General features: G+C 41.5%; 1 protein-coding gene across 1 annotated transcript in view; it reads right to left on the bottom strand.

Annotated features, from left to right (window-relative positions):
- Positions 1 to 4,319, bottom strand: part of TFAP2B (transcription factor AP-2 beta) — a 343,214-nt gene extending 338,895 nt beyond the window's left edge. Inside the window, exon 1 of the mRNA XM_003833165.6 lies at positions 2,986 to 4,319. Coding sequence (XP_003833213.1) covers positions 2,986 to 3,066 — 81 coding nt within the window. The 5' untranslated portion in view covers positions 3,067 to 4,319. The remainder of the gene's footprint in view (positions 1 to 2,985) is intronic.
- Positions 4,320 to 19,237: the final 14,918 nt, after the last annotated feature.

Below are 19,237 nucleotides of genomic sequence, written 5' to 3'. Positions count from 1 at the left end.
AATTACACCCGCCCCCCTACCCCAACAAGATTGGCGATGCCTATCACACACAGACAGAACTATTCATCTGTCTCTTTGCTGTCTTTTTGGCCTCTTTTCTTCTGCCGTTCTTCGGGGCTCCAGATGCAGTCCTCTTTCACCCGGAGCTGGGCTCAGACTGCTCGGCCGCCCCTTCCTCCCTCCGCTTGCCTACACCGCCTCATAATAATTGATATTCATGACTATTAATATTACACGAGTACTTTAAAGGGAGAATGGAGGACAAATGGAGCGTGAAGCAGCAGCGAGCGCAGAGCTCCCCTACTATTGTAAATGACGTTCATTCAGTGGAGAATTACTAGATGTAATCAGACGAGGGGGCTGGCAAAGGCAGACTGGGGAAAAAGTTTAGCAGGAAAGAGGCAGAACTTCAATTAACTGTGCCGGGGACACGAGTAAAGCAGCCCCTGCTCCTTTGGATAAGGCAGTGAGGGAGAACAGTGCTGGGAGGTTGTATAGAATGGAGGTGTCCTCCTACCTGGAGAGAGACTTTCCTAATCCGGAGGACTTGGTCGCCTTGGGTGCTTTGTGTGAAGATTACAAAAACAAAATAAAAAGGGTTGCTTCATCATTTGGAGGCGAGAGAAAAGCAAATTGGTGGGCCTGGTTATTTACAGTGACTTTTGCAGACTTTTGCTAAATGTGGAAGATTATGCTCATTTGTTAAAGGACAGAAGCGAGATGGAGGCTTTTCATTCCTGTGCAGCCTTATCCTGTTTAGTGCTCACATAGTTTGCGATTTTTACCTCAATTTAAAACATACGCCATCAATCTTCAAATACACTAAACTTATCCTTTCCAGGCAAAGCCAGGGGCAACAGAAAACCTTTTTGGATGTTTCAGGAACCCGTTCAACTGGCCTGACTGCCATTTCTGTTAAAGTTCAACCTTAGTCCAGACTTAAATAGGCTCCTTCCACCGAGCTGCGGATTCTGTTTTTTTGAGCAGAAAATTTAGGCAGATAGGACCACCTGTAATATTCCCTCTCTCTCCCTGTTTATTTCTTTCTCTCTCTCCCTCCCCTCTTTTCTCTTCTCTCTTCCCTCCCTTCCACTCCACCCCTCCCTCTTCCTCTCCCTCCCTCCTTTCTTCTCTCCCTCCTTCCTTTTCCATTTAGCTACTTTACTTTCTGTAAAGAACGAATGTTACCCTGGTTACTTTTTAGAACCCACTGAAATGCCTCTGCATGCATATAGCTTGAGCTGTTTTCACCATGGCCCCGTGCTTGCTAATGTCATGCCCACTTTGGGCGCTAATATTCTTTAGGACAGTTCTAGCGCCTTCGACTTTACCATTATCCCGCCTGTTAAGGAAAGAAAAGGAGGCCGAACCGAAACAATCCCCACCAGGCGCGTAGGCGCGGCTCTTCTTTACAGTCGATACACAACCACAAAGAGAAAAGGAAAACCCCAAGCATCATTCAGCAACAAGACGAATCTCTCTCCTCTCTGCGCTCTTGCGCTCTCTCTTGCTTTTCTCCCTCTCCTCTCTTATCTCCTCCTCCTCTCTCCTACATACCTCCACACATACACACACCCCAACATCAGGATTCGGGGCGGGCAGGAGGTGTGGGCGCCAGGCGCTGCCTGTGGGCGCTCGTCGGAGCCCGAGTCCCCCAGGAGCTTGCCGGCCGCGCCTGTGAGTCGCCCACTCTTAGGATCTTCGAGGCGGCTCCGCGCCGGGCTTTCAGGAGCTGTCCCGATCCGGAGGGGTCGCGTGTCTTTCTCGGCTCTTTGGGGAGTCTCTGCATCCCTCCACCTTTCGTCTGACCTAGCGGCCCGCGCCCGCCACCCGGGAGTCTGCTTCTCTTCCTTCCTTTTCTCTCCAACTTTTCCTCTTAGCAATCTCCATGGCCCGCTTCGCCCGCCTCGACTTCCCTCCTTTTCTAAATCCGCTTCGCCTTTCCGAAGTTTTTATTTCCAACCTCGACGTCTCAGCAGAACCTTCGCTTCCTCCCTTCCCCTGCCAACCACCTGGGGCTGTCCCAGGCCATTCCGCTTAAAAGCGAGGCTCCGCGGGCTTCCCAGTCCCCAGCCTGGCCCGCCGCGCGCCCCGCGCCTCGCCCGCCTCGCCCGCCTCGGCCGCCTCATCCGCCTAGTCCGCCTCGCCCGCGAGTAGCGGAGCCGCCTGGCCGCGTCAGCCCTCGCCCGAGCCGGAAAAGGGCTTTGGCGAGCGCGGTCCGGGCCCCGGAGGCGGCTGGCGTCCTCCTGGCTGGGCGCAACTTCTCCTGCCCCGAAGAGTTGAGCTAGCCTCAGTGCTAGAGACCCGTACGCATTGAACGTGGGCAGAAATTTCCGTGAAAGATGCCCACACAGGGGGCGGCTGCGATTTCTGTTCGGACGCAGTGACCCTCAAGGAAGCAAAACACAAGAAAACAGAAAATAATAAACTGCTACGACTTCTTCTATTTTGCTCTATCCATCCATATCTCCAGCCATCTACCTCTTTCCCGCTAATTCTCTGTCCTCTACTTGGAACCATTTGTTATCAATTTCAGAAATTTTATTGAAAATAAAAATTAAAAGCCCGAGTCTGTTACAAATGAGGCTTGAAAACCCAATTCTCTTCCACACTTAAAACGAGAAAAGCCCCTGACTTTATCAGAATCTCGATTTTCTCTGACAGCGTGCCCACATTCAGTAGCACCACATTCCCCATCAGAGCTTAAAAGGGTGGGGTGGGGTGGGGGGAGGCGAGGAAAAGGGAAAGAAAAATAAAATAAATAAAAACATTCCTAAATTAAAGTTGTCAGACTTCAACCTTAAAGTCCCTTTTCAGAGCAGCGAAGTCTTCCCTAGCCAGCTTTTCTAAAAGTTAAAGAAAGCTGAGAAAACCGACCGGAAATCTACGAGTAAATAGCTTAAAAATATATATCATTTGGGGTATCAAGAAGCTCAAATTCTCTATCTGCAAAGCTCTAAGATGCATCTGGGGGTGTCGACTCACCTCATAGATATCTTCGTACTTGACATTCTCCACGAGCTTCCAGAGCATGATGGCAGCCTGGTCTCTAGGAGGTGAGTGCATTCATGTGAGGAGCAGATGTCTGGCTTCTCAGGACTCCGCTGTCTGTAATGATCCATCTATAATTGGAAATGGGGGATACACACCAAATCCGACGCTCCTCTCCCATCGCAACTTATATCTGTTGTCTCAAACAATAGGCTGGACAAGTAAGCCTCAGCAAAGAGAAAAAACATTATTGCACACACAGGAGTTAGATGCAACCCACAGACATATATATTATAAAAATCATAAACCCGTATTTACACCCAGACACCCACATATAGTTATATAAGCATCTCTGGGTCACACAGTCTGCAGACTCCAAATGTGCATTTAACAAAGAGTTGTTCAGGGTGATTAATATAATATATACATTTTATAACTTCTATATCGAAAATGACACATCATTGTAGCCAATAACTGAAGTCTTTGCAATTCATAATGAGAAACCAGGGGCCATCAGTCCCCTATTTTCTATGTAGATTTTAAAGGGGGACACTTACCAAGATTTTTAAACACAAAAGCTCCCTCCTATTCATGTATGTTCCGGAAGAGAGTATTTTGAAAGGCTGGATATGGGGGATTTTAAGGACTATCTCTGTGTTGATGGCTACACAACTTTTTTTTTTTTTTTTTAACTTTATCTCTGTCACCATAGAACAAAAAAGCTAGCCACCGTTAATGACCATTTCTAATATTTTCTGGTCATTTTACCTAAAACCTTTGGAAACTTAAATACACCTCAGTTTGTGCTGCTTGTTATTTTAGGTGTTGTTTGTATGCATTTTCAACGGATTCCATGCACCATTCCTCTTGGCTGGAGTCTCCATTTTATCAAGTTTTTTTCAGATGTTGGAAGCAACGTACGCACACGTTCAGACAAGGTTAATTTTGAGCCTTTTTTGCAGAGGCCAAGGACATTTTATATTTGCATCTGTTGTGTATGACTTGTAAGTGGTTTTAATCATGGAGAGTCAAGAAAGGGCCACCCGAATCTTTGAAAAGGTTTAAGCAGAATGTCTTCAAAGAGATAGTGAAAAATATTTTAGCGCATGTGGAGTTTCTTCTTTTTTTGTATAATTTTTCTTAATAAGATGATTCATATGGTTTTTAAAAAGGAAAACATCATCAGCAACAAGAACAATATTAACCAGACTTAGAAAATGGGCACCATTTAAGGCGCAGGGATTCTGAATTTTATCATGAAATGAATACTCATCCGTTCCCCTGTTCCCCCTTTCCCATCCCCTCTGTTTTTCTACTCCCTTTCAGGGTGCGGAGAGCTTCTCATAGCCGGAACAGACGCCCAGAAGAGGATCTCTGCGCCTGGGACAGAAAAGAAATGCCAGGAGGGACCGAGGAGGGATGGGGCAATTTGGGGTGGAAGTTATTAAGCCTGGTGAGAGTGAATCTGCAAAGGGTGATTGTCTTTAAATCCAGGACTGCTGTGTGCAGCTCTGCGCGAACAGGGATGGACGCTGTTTGAGTACAGGGCTCCGGACAACCGTGTTGGACGTCGATTCAATCAAAACCAAGGAGAAGCTTCATGAACTGCAGAATAAACAATTCTGCAGATTTTTAATTTAATTTTTAAACATAAGTCAAAGGAAAAGAACACAAAGAAGGTGCTTCAGAAGGAACTTCAGAAATAAACCCCTTATTTCCGGTTGAATTTTTTATGTTTCGTCTTTCCTTTTCTCCACTTCCTCCTTTTTGTTTTCCTTTTTTCTTTCCTTCATTTCCCTTTTCCTTCCTTCCTTTCTCTCTCCATTCCTTTCTTCCCCTTTAAATGTTAACCTTAAATCATACACAATCTATACAGATTTTTCACTAGGAGCATCAGCAAAGATTTTCTTCTTTGCTTCCAGAGCTAGTTAGGAGATGAGAAGGGATTTTTCTTAATCTTATTGTGTGGTGGGACTTGAAACGGGTTCCACACCCCCTGACTTCTAGAACTAAAATCAGTGCCAGATCAATAATCTGAAAGATAAATATTATAGACTTGGAAGTTCAGATTCTCCAGGCACAAGACATTTAATTAATGGAAATAATTGTTTTCTCCCTTTCAAATCAATAATTCTATCATTGTTATTACCTAAAGATCATTACAACCCAAATAAAATGCATTTGGAAAAATCTCACTTTTTTTTCTCTAAATGCTTTTAACACCTTTTAATATCTTTTTGGTATATTATTGCCTAGTCTAAAATAAATAAACTCTGAGATTTAACAAAACAAAACCTGCAAGAGATAAGTTTACACATAAATTAAAATAATATAAGGTATTGTGTTAGTATAACTATTTTATAGCCTTATATATGAATAATTTCAAACTTTTTATGTGTAATTTTATTTTATGCTAGTATTAGGTATTTTTTAAAGTGGAAGTATCTTGAGATATTTGGTTAAAATTTAAGTTCTTTAGGAAACCTGAAAAATAACAAATCTGGTTTTATTAAGAATGAAGCATAAACCTAAAAATATACACATATATATGGAGAAATACCTTCAAAATACATAACCATAATTAAAATCCTAGTTAATTTTTTTAACGTGGGCGTTATTCGAAAAGTCCTAGACATTGCAAGGTAAACCGTTCCCACGGACGGTTCCCTGTCATTGAACGGGCAACAGCGCCCTCTGTCGGAATTTTATAGACGCAAACCCTGCAAGTCTCCTTGATTTCTTTTTCGGCAAAGGTTTCTTTCCGTTCTTGAAAACCTGGTATTGAGAGGAACATTTTTAAAGTTCACTTCTTATGATATTTACTAATTTTAGAAACGATCGTTCCAGCATCTAAAAAGTTCAAACGCCCGAAGAAACGCACAATAAAAGCTCAGCCGCTACGGAGAAAATTTTTCCTAACTTGAACCTACCTCTCTTGCTTTTACTTTCTATTACCTTTCGCGTTATCACTCAATCACATGACGTAGGGAAACTATTCCCGCAAGAACTCAGTAAATGGAAACACAAAGGCAAAACAAACTCTGGATTTGAAGGAAATTAAACGAGTAAAATATGCATTTTCCTCGTTATTTTATCTTGCCTTATGTCCATATTTCTTTTTCAGGTTACGCACATGCTCTCCTAGGTGGAACCGCACTTGAGACATCCCAGATAGTTAACACTCGTACTTTCCTCTTTCATTTGCATTTATTTCAGTTTAAAACAGCAAAGAAAAGAATTATTCATACCCTCTTTTTTTTTCAGCCTCATATAGAGGGAATACTATTCAGTAAATGTCGGAGTCTATAATTAAAAGCAAATGCACCCAGCATGAAGCCCTCTGCTGGTGATTTTCGAAGTATGTTCAGGACTGTTTTTTAAAAAATGTAACAGAAAAATATCATTATTAAATCAAGGTCAACTAGGAGCACTTTCATGTCTTCTTTCATCTTTCTTCTAAAAATCTAATTATGAATTATCTAAATTTATTTGACTTCCTTCCTTCCACTAGCCCTCACCTTTGCACCTGTGGGTTAAGACTCCATGAACTATCTTCCTTTGCAGATGCCCACTGTACCACCTTTTCTTTTTCCATTACACAGTCTCCCTGGGTTTCCCCTTTCCATCTACCCAACACACAAAAATAATAAAATTAGAAAAGTCAAGAATTAGAATTATTGTGCCAAGTTTGCACCCTGGCCTTTCTCATTCTAGGCGGTGGGGCAGGCTATTTAACAGCCTGAGGTTCAGTGCACTGAACTACAAAATGGAAATGATTGTGAAAATTTATTAAAATAGTATCTGTGGGAAAATATATGTGGTACTATTGCTTCATAAACAATTTAACTTATTATCATTGTCTCAAAACACTTAGCGGGGGGTCAGGAAAGTGGAGGCTTCTAAAAACCAGGGATTTGCAATAAGCTCCTGGTTAGAAAGTGGAGGTGGGAAACCCAATATAGGTCTTCAGACTGTGTACTCAACGCTTTGCCCACAGTCTCATGATGCTGTCTTACTTCTTTCCTTCTGAAGTTAAGAAGACAGTATTGTTGGATCATTGAGTATGTCCAGGGTTATTTTTTATAGTCCTGGATTTATAAGTAGGCAAAGGAAAGAAGAGAGGAAGGAAAAACTGTCTTACTTCAGCATCCTCAGATATTGCCCCACCTCTTACCCATCAGAAGCATTATTGTCTGCTGAGTTGAATAATAAGACACGACATCCATATAACAGATCTTGATAAGTTAAAAAATGATAAAACATGACAGCTCCATTTTTTATTGTTGCAGTCTGGCTCCTAATTTTCCTACCATGTTTCTGTCTTAAGCTTTCTCATGATTATATTTTTGGGGAGGATTCAGTAGGTGTTTTTATCATCAATTTGGAAACAAAATACTGTTGAATGTCTGAAACTACAATTTAAGCACCTGCCTTCAGATTTCTAGGGCTTTGATACCATATAGGTTTCAGTGACTTGGTATGAGGAAACAAAATAGGAGGGACTAATGTTTGCACAGGAGTGTTTTTAAAAAATGAAATATGGGTGGGGTTATCTTTAGACTGACTCTTCATAATTATCGAGATTGAGGCAAGCACTAAAGAGGAAAGAGCATTTCTTACTTTAATAATAATATTTAGTTGATGGTACATTTGTAAATTTGTAAAAGATACTGAGTTGAAATCACTTGTGACAATAAAAATAACTGTAACTGTGAAAACTCACCCTTTCCCTGGGACTTTTGAGGAGCAATAGTAATTTCATTACAGATTTTAGATGTCCTGATCCCCTTAAGCTTTTCTGTTTAACTATGGGGGTATGAAGTGGCTAAGGGGACAGTTTTGAAATTCCTATCTCTTGGAGGTAAAGAGGTTAAGGAAAGGAAGATGAGGGGCTGAAGCAAATGATGCAAACAGCCATGCAACAATTGTTTTCAACACCAATGGGCATTTCACATTCAAAATGTGAGAGGTGTGTGTCTCCTCTGCCATGACTAATGCAGGAGGACAGGTACTTTCATCATTGTGGATGTTTTCCATATTATTGCTTTAAGAAGGAGAAATCTTGAAGGGTGAGAATACTAAACAATTTGGTTTCAAAATGCAACCAGTAGACCAGTACACATCTGTGAGGAAAAAAATTTGCAAATAAAGACTTTGAAAGATGTAGAGCAGAAATATAACCTTTAAAGCATGAATAAACACATACAATGTATAGCATCAGAGCTGAAGTGTCTCATAAGTACAAGGGACATTTGGGAGAAATTAGCATTATATTGGAACTACTTCCTAAAATTCATGATTTGACATTCTGATAAAAATAGGGAAGGATCTTCATTTTATGCCTCTTTTTTATTTCTTTGACATAAGATGAGTTTTTCACTTACCAGTTATATTCCCTTTGGCAAGTCCTCTGACCTTTCCAGATCTCAGTTTTCTTGTTGATAAAATGAGGAGAATTCGGCCAGAAGCTCATGCCTGCAATCCTAGCACTTCGGGAGGCTGAGGTGGGTGTTTCACCTGAGGTCAGGAGTTTGAGAATAGCCTGGCTAACATGGTGAAACCCCGTCTCTACTAAAAGTACAAAATTACACAGGCATGGTAGCGCACGCCTGTAATCCCAGCTACTTGGGAAGCTGAGGCAGGAGAATCGCTTGAATCTAGGAGGCGGTGGTTGCAGTGAGCCAAGATCACGCCATTGCACTCCAGCCTGGGGGATAAGAACAAAATTCCGTCTCAAAAAAAAAAAAAAAAAAGGAGAATTTACTAGGTGATATTGAAGCTTCTTCCATAGGAATGGACTTTATGAAACTGATAAAAGCATCAAGTAGTAATTAATTAATTTTTTTATTTTAAATATTACTCTTTTGAGACAGGGTCTCACCCTGTTGTCCAGGCTGGAGTGCAGTAGCGTGATCACATGAACACTGCAGCATCACCCTCCTGGGCTCAATAAATCCTCCCACCTCAGCCTCCCCAGTAGCTGGGACTACAGGTGCATGCCACCACACCTAGCTAATTTCTATTTTTATTTTTGTAGAAACGGGGTCTTGCTATGTTGACCAGGTTGGTCTTGAACTCCTGACCTCAAGCAATCCTTCCTCAGTCTCCCAAAGCACTGAGATTACAGATGTGAGCCACTGGGACCAGCCAAAAAAATTTAAATGAAAGTGTTCTTTCTGAGCATGTTGCAGCAAGCCTCATCTTCCTGGAGCCCTCTGTGAGAGAGTTTAAAATAATTGGTTCCAATCTTTTAATAAATGGTAATCACAAAAATTTTTTAGGAATACGATCTTAGAAGAAAGCAAACAAAGAAAGGATAAGAAAACCGTGTCTTAATTTGTAGGAGCTGCTATAAAAAAAATACCTCCCAGCTGTGGCAGGAAGCAACATGACCATTCATTCCTATTAATTATGCTGCCATTAGGACAGAATGTAGGATGCTGTTAAATTCCTAATCTTATGTGTTGTATTTCTGACCATTTTCTCTCTTTCTCTTCTTCTTTTTTGTTTGTTTGCAATAAAAATAAGTTTTTATGTATGGCCAAAAAGAATACCTTAGAATGGGTAATTTATAAACAGCACCATTTTATTGCTCACAGTTCTAGAGGTTGGGAAGACCAAGATTAGTTAACCAGTAGATTCAGTGTTTGGTGAGGGCCTGTTCCAATAGATGGTTACCTCACATGGTGGAAAGGCAAAAGGGGCAAACAAGCTCTCACGCTTTTTTTTTTTTTTTTTTTTTTTTGATGGAGTCTTGCTCTGTCACCCAGGCTGGAGTGCAGTCGCGCGATCTCAGCTCACTGCAACCTTCACCTCCCGGGTTCAAGCGATTCTCCTCCTCAGCCACCTTGACTAGCAGGACTGCAGGTGCCTGCCACTATGCCCAGCTAATTTCTTGTATATATATATATATATATATATATATATATATATATATTTTTTTTTTTTTTTTTTTTTTTTTTAAGCAGAGACAGGGTTTCACCATGTTCACCAGGCTGGTCTCGAACTCTCAACCTTAGGTGATCCACCTGCCTCGCTCTCTCAAACTGCTGGGATTACAGGCATGAGCCACCGCACCTAGCCCTCAGGCTTCTTTTATAAGGGCGCTAATCCCATTCACCAGGACTCTGCCCTCCTGACCTTGTCACCTCCCAAAGGCCTCGTTTCTTGATGCCAACACATTAAGAGCTGGATTTCAACATATGAATTCTGGAGGGACACATACATTCAGACCATAGATATAGCTTGAGGGAAGAGAATATTATTTTAATAGCTAGTACTTAATAGGCACTTTGAAAAATTCAAGGACGTATGTCTACAAGAATAACATCTTAATGTACTAAAAGAATTTGCAGTTATAATCTTGACAATTATGGCTAGTAATCTTTGATAAAGTATGCAGAGTGAAACCAATGTCCAATAGCAAAGGCTAGAAAACACTTCATTCTTCAGAAAGAGCGATACTAAGGCCAGGCTCAGTGGCTTATGCCTATAATTCCAGCACTGTGGGAGGCTGAGGCAGGCGAGGTCTGGAGTTGGAGGTCCGGAGTTGGAGACTAGCTTGACCAACATGGTGAAACCCTGTTTCTGCTAAAAATACAAAAATACAAAAATTAGCCAGGTGAGGTGGTGCCCACCTGTAATTCCAGCTTTCCAGCTACTTGGGAGGCTGAAGCATGAGAGTTGCTCAAACTCAAGGAGTGGGGGTTGCAGTGAGCCAAGATCATTCCACAGCACTCCAGCCTGGGCGACGGAGTGAGTCTCGGTCTAAAAAAAAAACAACAAAAAAAGGTGATACTAGATGGATACTAGAAACTGCAGACGGGGAATCATACTATTGTTTTCCTAAGAAAATGATAGTTTAGTTTGTCAAAGTGCAGTTAGTCAATTCTGGAAGGGAATGAAGAGATCTCAGAACTAGCATGGATTCAGGAAGAACAGATAATTCCTTATGTTCTAATTTCCTTTTGCTAAAAATTCACTAGACTGAATATTGGAGACACAGTGTATCTGGAGCTCATGAAGACATTTCAAAGGTTTTTCATTGGCTCCATTATCTGGGTTGAGTGATGTTATGGTATTTGGAGACTGTCTTTCTCTTATGAAGGATATGAGCTTTGGAGTAGGACAGATGTGTGTGAATTCCAGATCTGCTACTTACTATCTTGGACATTAAGAAAATTGCCTCTGCCTCTGCCTCTGCCCCTGCCCCTGCCCCTGCCTCTGCCTCTGCCTCTGCCCTGCCCCTGCCCCTGCCCCTGCCCCTGCCCCTGCCTCTCTCTCCACGGTCTCCCTCTGATGCCGAGCCAAAGCTGGACTGTACTGCCGCCATCTCGGCTCACTGCAACCTCCCTGCCTGATTCTCCCGCTTCAGCCTGCCGAGTGCCTGGGATTGCAGGCGCGCACCGCCACGCCTGATTGGTTTTCGTATTTTTTTGGTGGAGACGGGGTTTCACTGTGTTGGCCGGGCTGGTTTCCAGCTCCTAACTGCGAGTGAGCTGCCAGCCTCGGCCTCCCGAGGTGCTGGGATTGAAGACGGAGTCTCGTTCACTCAGTGCTCAATGTTGCCCAGGCTGGAGTGCAGTGGCATGATCTCGGCTCCCTACAACCTCCACCTCCCAGCCGCCTGCCTTGGCCTCCCAAAGTGCCGAGATTGCAGCCTCTGCCCGGCCGCCACCCCGTCTGGGAAGTGAGGAGCGTCTCTGCCTGGCTGCCCATTGTCTGGGATGTGAGAAGCCCCTCTGCCTGGCTGCCCAGTCTGGGAAGTGAGGAGCGCCTCTGACCGGCCGTGACCCTGTTTGGGAGGTGAGGAGCATCTCTGCCCGGCCGCCATCCTGTCTAGGAAGTGAGGAGCGTCTCTGCCTGGCAGCCCATCATCTGAGATGTGGGGAGCGCCTCTGCCCCGCTGCCCCGTCTGGGATGTGAGGAGCGCCTCTGACCGGCCGTGACCCTGTTTGGGAGGTGAGGAGCATCTCTGCCCGGCCGCCCCATCTGAGAAGTGAGGAGCCCCTCTGCCTGGCAGCCGCCCCGTCTGAGAAATGAGGAGCCCCTCCGCCTGGCAGCCACCCCTTCTGGGAAGTGAGGAGCCCCTCTGCCCGGCCGCCACCCTATCTGGGAGGTGTACCCAACAGCTCATTGAGAACGGGCCATGATGACGATGGCGGTTTTGTCGAATAGAAAAGGGGGAAATGTGGGGAAAAGATAGAGAAATCAGATGGTTGCTGTGTCTGTGTAGAAAGAAGTAGATATAGGAGACTCCATTTTGTTCTGTACTAAGAAAAATTCTTCTGCCTTGGGATGCTGTTAATCTATAACCTTACCCCCAACCCCGTGTTCTCTGAAACACGTGCTGTGTCCACTCAGGGTTAAATGGATTAAGGGCGGTGCAAGATGTGCTTTGTTAAACAGATGCTTGAAGGCAGCATGCTTGTTAAGAGTCATCACCACTCCCTAATCTCAAGTACCCAGGGACACAAACACTGCGGAAGGCCGCAGGGTCCTCTGCCTAGGAAAACCAGAGACCTTTTTTCACTTGTTCATCTGCTGACCTTCCCTCCACTATTGTCCTATGACCCTGCCAAATCCCCCTCTGCGAGAAACACCCAAGAATGATCAATAAATACTAAAAAAAAAAAAAAAAAAAAAATCTGAAAAAAAAAAAAAAGAAAATTACCTAACCTCCCTGAGCCTCAATTGCTATGTATGATACATATTTCCTTATTAAACATATTTCCTACATGAAATATGTGCATGGCAATAGCCATTGTGTGGGAATAGTCATCATGATTGAGATAATACATATAAAATTCTTTTCATGACCTCCAGTATAAGGAAACCACTCAGTATGTTTTGTATCTACTGTTTCCATCTCAGATTTGCAGTTATTTGAATAATTATCTCCCAAAGAGATTAATTGATTAATAATAAACAATTTAAGACAGTAGCTTTAATAGTTAGTTTGCCACAGGACTTTGTCCTTAGTCTCATTCTTGCTAATATAAGAGACTTGAAGAATATTTACAAGACATGTTAGTTACTTTCTAGGTGCTAAACATCAGGGAAAATAGTACACTGGATTACAGAATGAGGATTCGCAAATATTTTAACAGGCCAATACTCTGGAACAAATCCCAAAAGCTATAATTTAGCAAAGATAAAAATAACAAAAATATGAGCAAGAAGTGGGGGCCTCAGGGACCGACAGAGGAAGACATGAAAATACCCACAGATTTTTGCCACTCAGGGCCCTTATGGTTTCTGGACTGTAGTAATCACATCAGCATCATGCCCAACAACTTACTGAGAATGAAAAATCTATAGAGTAAGTGAGATCCCAGGTTGCATTAGTCAACTTGGTTTAAGCGCAGAAAAGTTGCAATCCTACAGTTTTTTTATGTTGGTAAAACTGCATTTCAGGACTTGTGTCCAACTGGAGTGGCTTGCGCTATGACTATCACTGATAAACTAAAATGTCTCAGAAAGCACTCAGGCTAGGTACAGTGACTATAATGTCAGCACTTTGGGAGTCGGAGGCAGGAGGATTGCTTGAGCCCAGGAGTTCAAGACCAGTCTAGGCAACATAGTGACACTTTTTTTCTACAAAAAATAAAGAAAACTTAGCTGGGCATGGTGGCTTGTGCCTGTAGTTCCAACTACTCAGGAGGCTGAGGTGGGAGGATCACTTGATCCCAAGAAGTAGAGGTTGCAGTGAGTCAAAATTACACCATTGCACTCAGTCAAAATTGCACCATTGCACTCCAACCTGGGTGACAGAATAAGACCGTGTCTCAAAACAAAAACAAAAACAAGAAAGCAATCAGATTTTTAAAAGTTCTGAAAGTCATGCCAAGGGAGAAAGAGTTGAGAAAACTGAATTTTTACACTAACACAGAGAAAACTTGGGAATGTGAATGCTGTCTTTCAATATTTGATGATGGTCTTGGGGAAGGAGAACTACACTGAGGAAAAAATTGGCATTTGTCTCGTTCACTGCTATATTGCCAGTGTATAGCAAAGTGGCTGGCTCAAATGTGTTCAAAGCATTTTAGGCAAAATAATTATCTTTTGCTCTAAAGATACAGAATAAGATCAATAGGGAGATTCTACTAGGAGGCAGATATAACTCAGTGTGGGAAAAAAATTTCTAAAAATTTCAAGCACTAGAAAAAGCATCTTTGATTATGGTGAACTGTCAGGCGCCATAGGATGCAGGCAGAGTTTGTACGACCTCAGTCTAGAATGGGGTAATGCTGGGGCAGGAGGTCTATCTATATAACACTGGGCAGGAGGTCCTTTGCAACACCAAGATGCTGGGATTCTACTACAGGTGCTCAGCTTGATATTGTATTGTGAGTTCAGCAGATTAATCATTGTAAAGGACTGGCATTGAGAGATACATGTGGACGATTCCATTATTTCTGCATCTGTAAAAGTATTATCTGATTGGGGAATTGTACACATTTCTGAGCCCATGTTTCCTTGTAATGCATAAGTTATCTGATATCAATTAGTAGAAACAACATCACAGTAATTATACTCAACAGCTTTATTGGTCTGTCAGTCTGATTGTTTTGCTTTTGTCATTATCACTTTTTTCCATATTTAATAGGATTTATGTGGGTGACTTTATAGAATGAAGAAAAGCAAATTTATTTATTTAGGGTATGGATGAAGGGCCTTTTAGGCTTTTATTTGCAATAATTTTTGAGGAACAGTTGTTTGATCCCTAAAAGAAATAAATGCTTTGCAGAACATTTCTCCAATGAACACACTCAAAGCCAGGCTCCCTTTGAGGGAGTTTCAAAAACCTTTAAGTGATTTACATAAGCACACAAGTAAAGAGAAGCAATTCTTTCCAAGTCCCTCCTTAATTGCAAAGGAATGTGAAAACTCTTTATAAAACTTTCACTAGTATTTACAAAGAAAGTATGAAGAGTGTTCTTTTCCTGCTGTATTATAAAATATTTTTATTAACTCCATCATTACAACCTAAATTAAATTTAAAAAATATTTTAAGACCCAACTAAGCATGGGCAGTTACTTTTTCATGCTCTTTCTTACTGGCTGTCTTGATAATTTTGGACAATACACTGTAACCTCTGCCTCCTGGATTCAAGCAATTCTCCTGCCTCAGCCTCCCGAGTAGCTGGGATTACAGGCATGTGCCACCATGCCTGGCTAATTTTGTATTTTTAGTAGAGGCGGGGTTTCTCCATGTTGGTCAGGCTAGTCTCAAACTCCCGGCCTCAGGTGATCCGCCCGCCTTGGCCTCCCAAAGTGTTGGGATTACAGGCGTGAGCCACTGAGCCCGGCCAGAAAGTTTTTTAAAAATAAAAATTATGATTAGTGATTGGTAAATTAAATACATATATATGTGTGTGTGTGTGTGTGTGTGTGTGTGTATGGATTAGTTCATTTTCATGTTGCTGATGAAGACATATCCGAGACTGAGTAATTTATAAAGAAAAGGAAATTTAATGGACTCACAGTTCCACGTGTCTGGGGAGGCCTCCCAATCATGGCAGAAGGTGAAAGGCACATCTTACATGGCAGAAGACAAGAGAGAAAAGAGAACCAAGTGGAAGGGGAAACCCCTTACAAAACCATGAGACCTTGCGAGACTTATTCACCACCATGAGAACAGTATAAGGGAAACCACCCTCATGACTCAATTATCTCCCACCTGGGCCCTCTCACAACAAGTGGGAATTATGGGAGCTGCAATTCAAGATGAGATTTTGGTGGGGACACAGCCAAACCATATCAATAGGGGTTTCTATTTGCTTCATTTCAGGCTCTGAGATTCTGCATTTCTTAGGAGAAACTCTTCCATATTCTGCTAGTGGTGACTTTCTCCCATGAAGTTTCACTCTGAGCATTTCTAAATCTTGATTTATACACTTGCCAATGGAAGTCTATCTCCAGGGTCACATCTTTTACCACCTTTTTAGGTTTTGGCTCTTGGTCCAAGGAAAGCAAAGAGCATTGGTCTATGAACCAATGTGAAGGCTAGCCTTGGCCTCGACTCCACGCACTACCTAGACTTGCCTGGTCTTTTGCCTCAGAATCCAGAAGCTAGATGTTGTGAGTGACTGTTCAAGCATATTGAATGACAGCTTTTCTAAGCCTTTCTTCTGTGGAAATGCAGCTCAGGGAGAGAGCAGATCAGACAACAACTAGTAATTGGAGATGATAGAAATGATCTAGGATATACAGCTTTACTTGGAAGCAACTTTTCTGGTTTTCACAAATCCATAATGAAAGTCTGACTATGGTTTCTCCTTAACCTGGTGTTTTGGGGCAATGGGTCTTTCTTATTAATGACCTTGATATTGTTTTTGCAAATACTTTTTATTTCAGTTCTAACTAGAGGGACGGTCCTAGAAAATGATTAACACAATTTTAGAGAATGTGATGACAGTGGCTCCAAAGTGACCTTGTACCTAAGCAACTCAAAAGAGAAAAAAAAATGACTTTGGCTAAAAAGAGAGACCAGAGTTCCAGGGCCCTCCAAGTCACATGAGATCTGAAAAGAAGCAGCATACCAGCTCTAGCCTTTTATCCAAATATTATCTAGTGCCTTAAACTATTATTTCCAACCAACACTTATTTTTTTCTTCAATGGAAGAAGAACACCATTTATTTTGGAGTGATTATTATATTAATATACCCTATACCATCAACTTATATTTTTGAGAATAAATGCAATTACTCCTATGTGAAATGGTCACATTATAGGCACTTCAATTAAATTAGTAATTTGTGGATTTAACTGGGCAGAAAGACACAAAGGACCACCATCATTAACTCTGCCCTTTACTCCACATTTATTTTATGTACACTGATTAGGATTCTACCTGTTTTGACAACAGCAACACTGCTTTACTTTTTGTTATGGTCTTTTCTACTCTCAAAATTGCTTCCTTCTGTCTAGTAGCCTAACAGTATTAACTAATAGCTGCCACCTATTGAGACCTCACCATGTCTCATGCCCTAAATGAAGCACAGTACTTTACTTTGCTCACTTAATTTCATCTTCACAGGGTGTACGAAAAATGCACTCTTACTTGAGTTTTTCAGATAAGGAAACCAAGCCCAAAGGGATTAAGTAAATTTCATCAATTTTTATAGAACTTTTAAATGACAGAAATAGGATTTGAGCCTAAATTTGACTGCAAACCTGACTCCTTAGCCGTGTAAACTTTCAAGGCTCAGAGTCAGCTTTACTTTGACTTCCACAGGCCAGTGGTTTGGACGATGGCAAAACCAGATCACATATAAGAGAGACAGAAGAAAAAAGTAGAATAAAAGAAGGAGGAAAGAGAAATCAAATAGAGGAAAGGAAAGAAAGATGAATAGAGAAAGTGTAAAATTTTAAAGAAAGAGAAGAAAACAGACACAGCATGTAGTAGGCTGCTGATTCTCTGAATAGTGGTACTCAACATGCAGGTGGGTAATCTTGATCCCCTGAGCGTATCTGGATATGTCTGGGGACATTTTTAAATTCTCAGTTGGCATGGAAGGTGGTGCTGCTTCTGGCATTTAGTGGACAGAGGCCAACAATGCTGATAAACATTAAGCAATGCATAGAACAGCTTCTACAAAAAGGAATTATCAGTATGTCAATAGTACTGAGGTTGAGAAACCCTGGTCTAGGGTTTGCTTGTCCAACCTCCCCTAGCAAACACCAATCATTAAAAAAGGACATTTTGGAGAGAGAAATGAAGAGATCTTCATCATCTAGGATACAAAAGAATATGAAAGAAGACTTAGTACTGGTAAATTCTTTTGTTTCCCTGCAATATCTGAGAAAAAATTCTATAATGTAGTTTTAGAGTGGCACACTTCATATTTTTAATACAAATTGAATATGTTACTCAATATAAATTGCAATTTAATGTCAGTGAACTCTAAGGAAGCAGAATGGGGTTGAATAATCAATTCTAACTCTCCTCTGTGAGGACTTCAAAATCCCAGTGTTGGAAGAGAGAGGACCATAAGGAACCATTATACCAGGCCTGTCATTTTACAAAGGAGGGAGTCAGGGCTCAGAAAAATAAAGTGACTTGCCTAAGGCCATAGATGGCTGGGTTGAGGCAAAACCCCAGTTCTTCAACCTTCTAATTCTCAGTCCTTTCCCTCTATCAAACTTGGTTCTGCAATTTACTACTAACACTAACCATCAGAAATGACTTAAGCATCTTTTTCTTTAACTTATCAGGTCTATTTGTTAAAAGCACACAAGACGCAAGCACAAACCCTGACACTCAGACATAACAACTTAGAGATTCCTTTCAAAGTTTTGTAATAGTTAATACAATATCCCCTCTTTCTTCTGGGGAAAGAAAGGTAATGATAAGAAAGTACTGCATTTGATTAAATCAGACTATAATTTTGCCATGATGATAGTTGCCAAGCCTTTGTAACTCACAGTAGTAGTAACACTTTGAATTCACCATTTCTCTTAATTTAATGCAGTTTTCAAATATGTCTTTCTCATTAGTGTAACTTAAGCATGGGAAAATAAAGCACAAAAATTAAAATCAGATACATGAATGAACTATGCATGAATATACAAATATTTATTAGGTGCCAACTGCTTGTGTTGAGCACCTCAGATTGTGGCAGTGACAGCTAACACTTAAGTGATTCTCTGTGCCAAGCAATGGTGTAAGTGTATGTGTTATGTGTATTAACTCATGTACTGTACTAACCATGGTAGGATCTGGAGATGACAAGAAACTAAAGGCCAAATCCTCTATCTTTTGAGAATATGTATTTAATTAGAGAAGCCATGCATGTGAGGCTGATGCCTACTTGTACATAGAAATGTCTGATGAAGCCTAAAAGGAAAACCAATAGGAGATAAAGCTACTATTAGTAAGAGCATGATTTTAATCAGAGAGGGTTTCTGGGAGAAGGTAGATGTACAACTAAAACTGAAAGGAAGCAGAAGAGAGGGAAAACACAGAGAGGCACAGGAGGATTGGGTGTCAGGAATTGTGAAAGTATAAAGAACCCTTTTCTAACTGCAACTGAGAAACCATATTAATGATATTGTAATATGTGTTTGTTTAACTGCTATTTTTTCATAGTTATATTCTAAGGCAAAGTTCTAAAACTAATTAAATGACTCAAGGTGAATTGAATTCAACTTGACCTACCTTACCATGATACCTGAAGCCTTTATCTGCAAGCCAGAAGGGAAGCTTCCCAGTACTGGGAGGGGATCCAAGCAGAGGATCCG

The sequence above is a fragment of the Pan paniscus genome, chromosome 5, assembly GCF_029289425.2.
Source record: "Pan paniscus chromosome 5, NHGRI_mPanPan1-v2.0_pri, whole genome shotgun sequence".
Lineage (NCBI taxonomy): Eukaryota > Metazoa > Chordata > Mammalia > Primates > Hominidae > Pan > Pan paniscus.
Note: the sequence above shows the minus strand (reverse complement) of the source record. Positions and strands in the feature narration are given on the sequence as shown.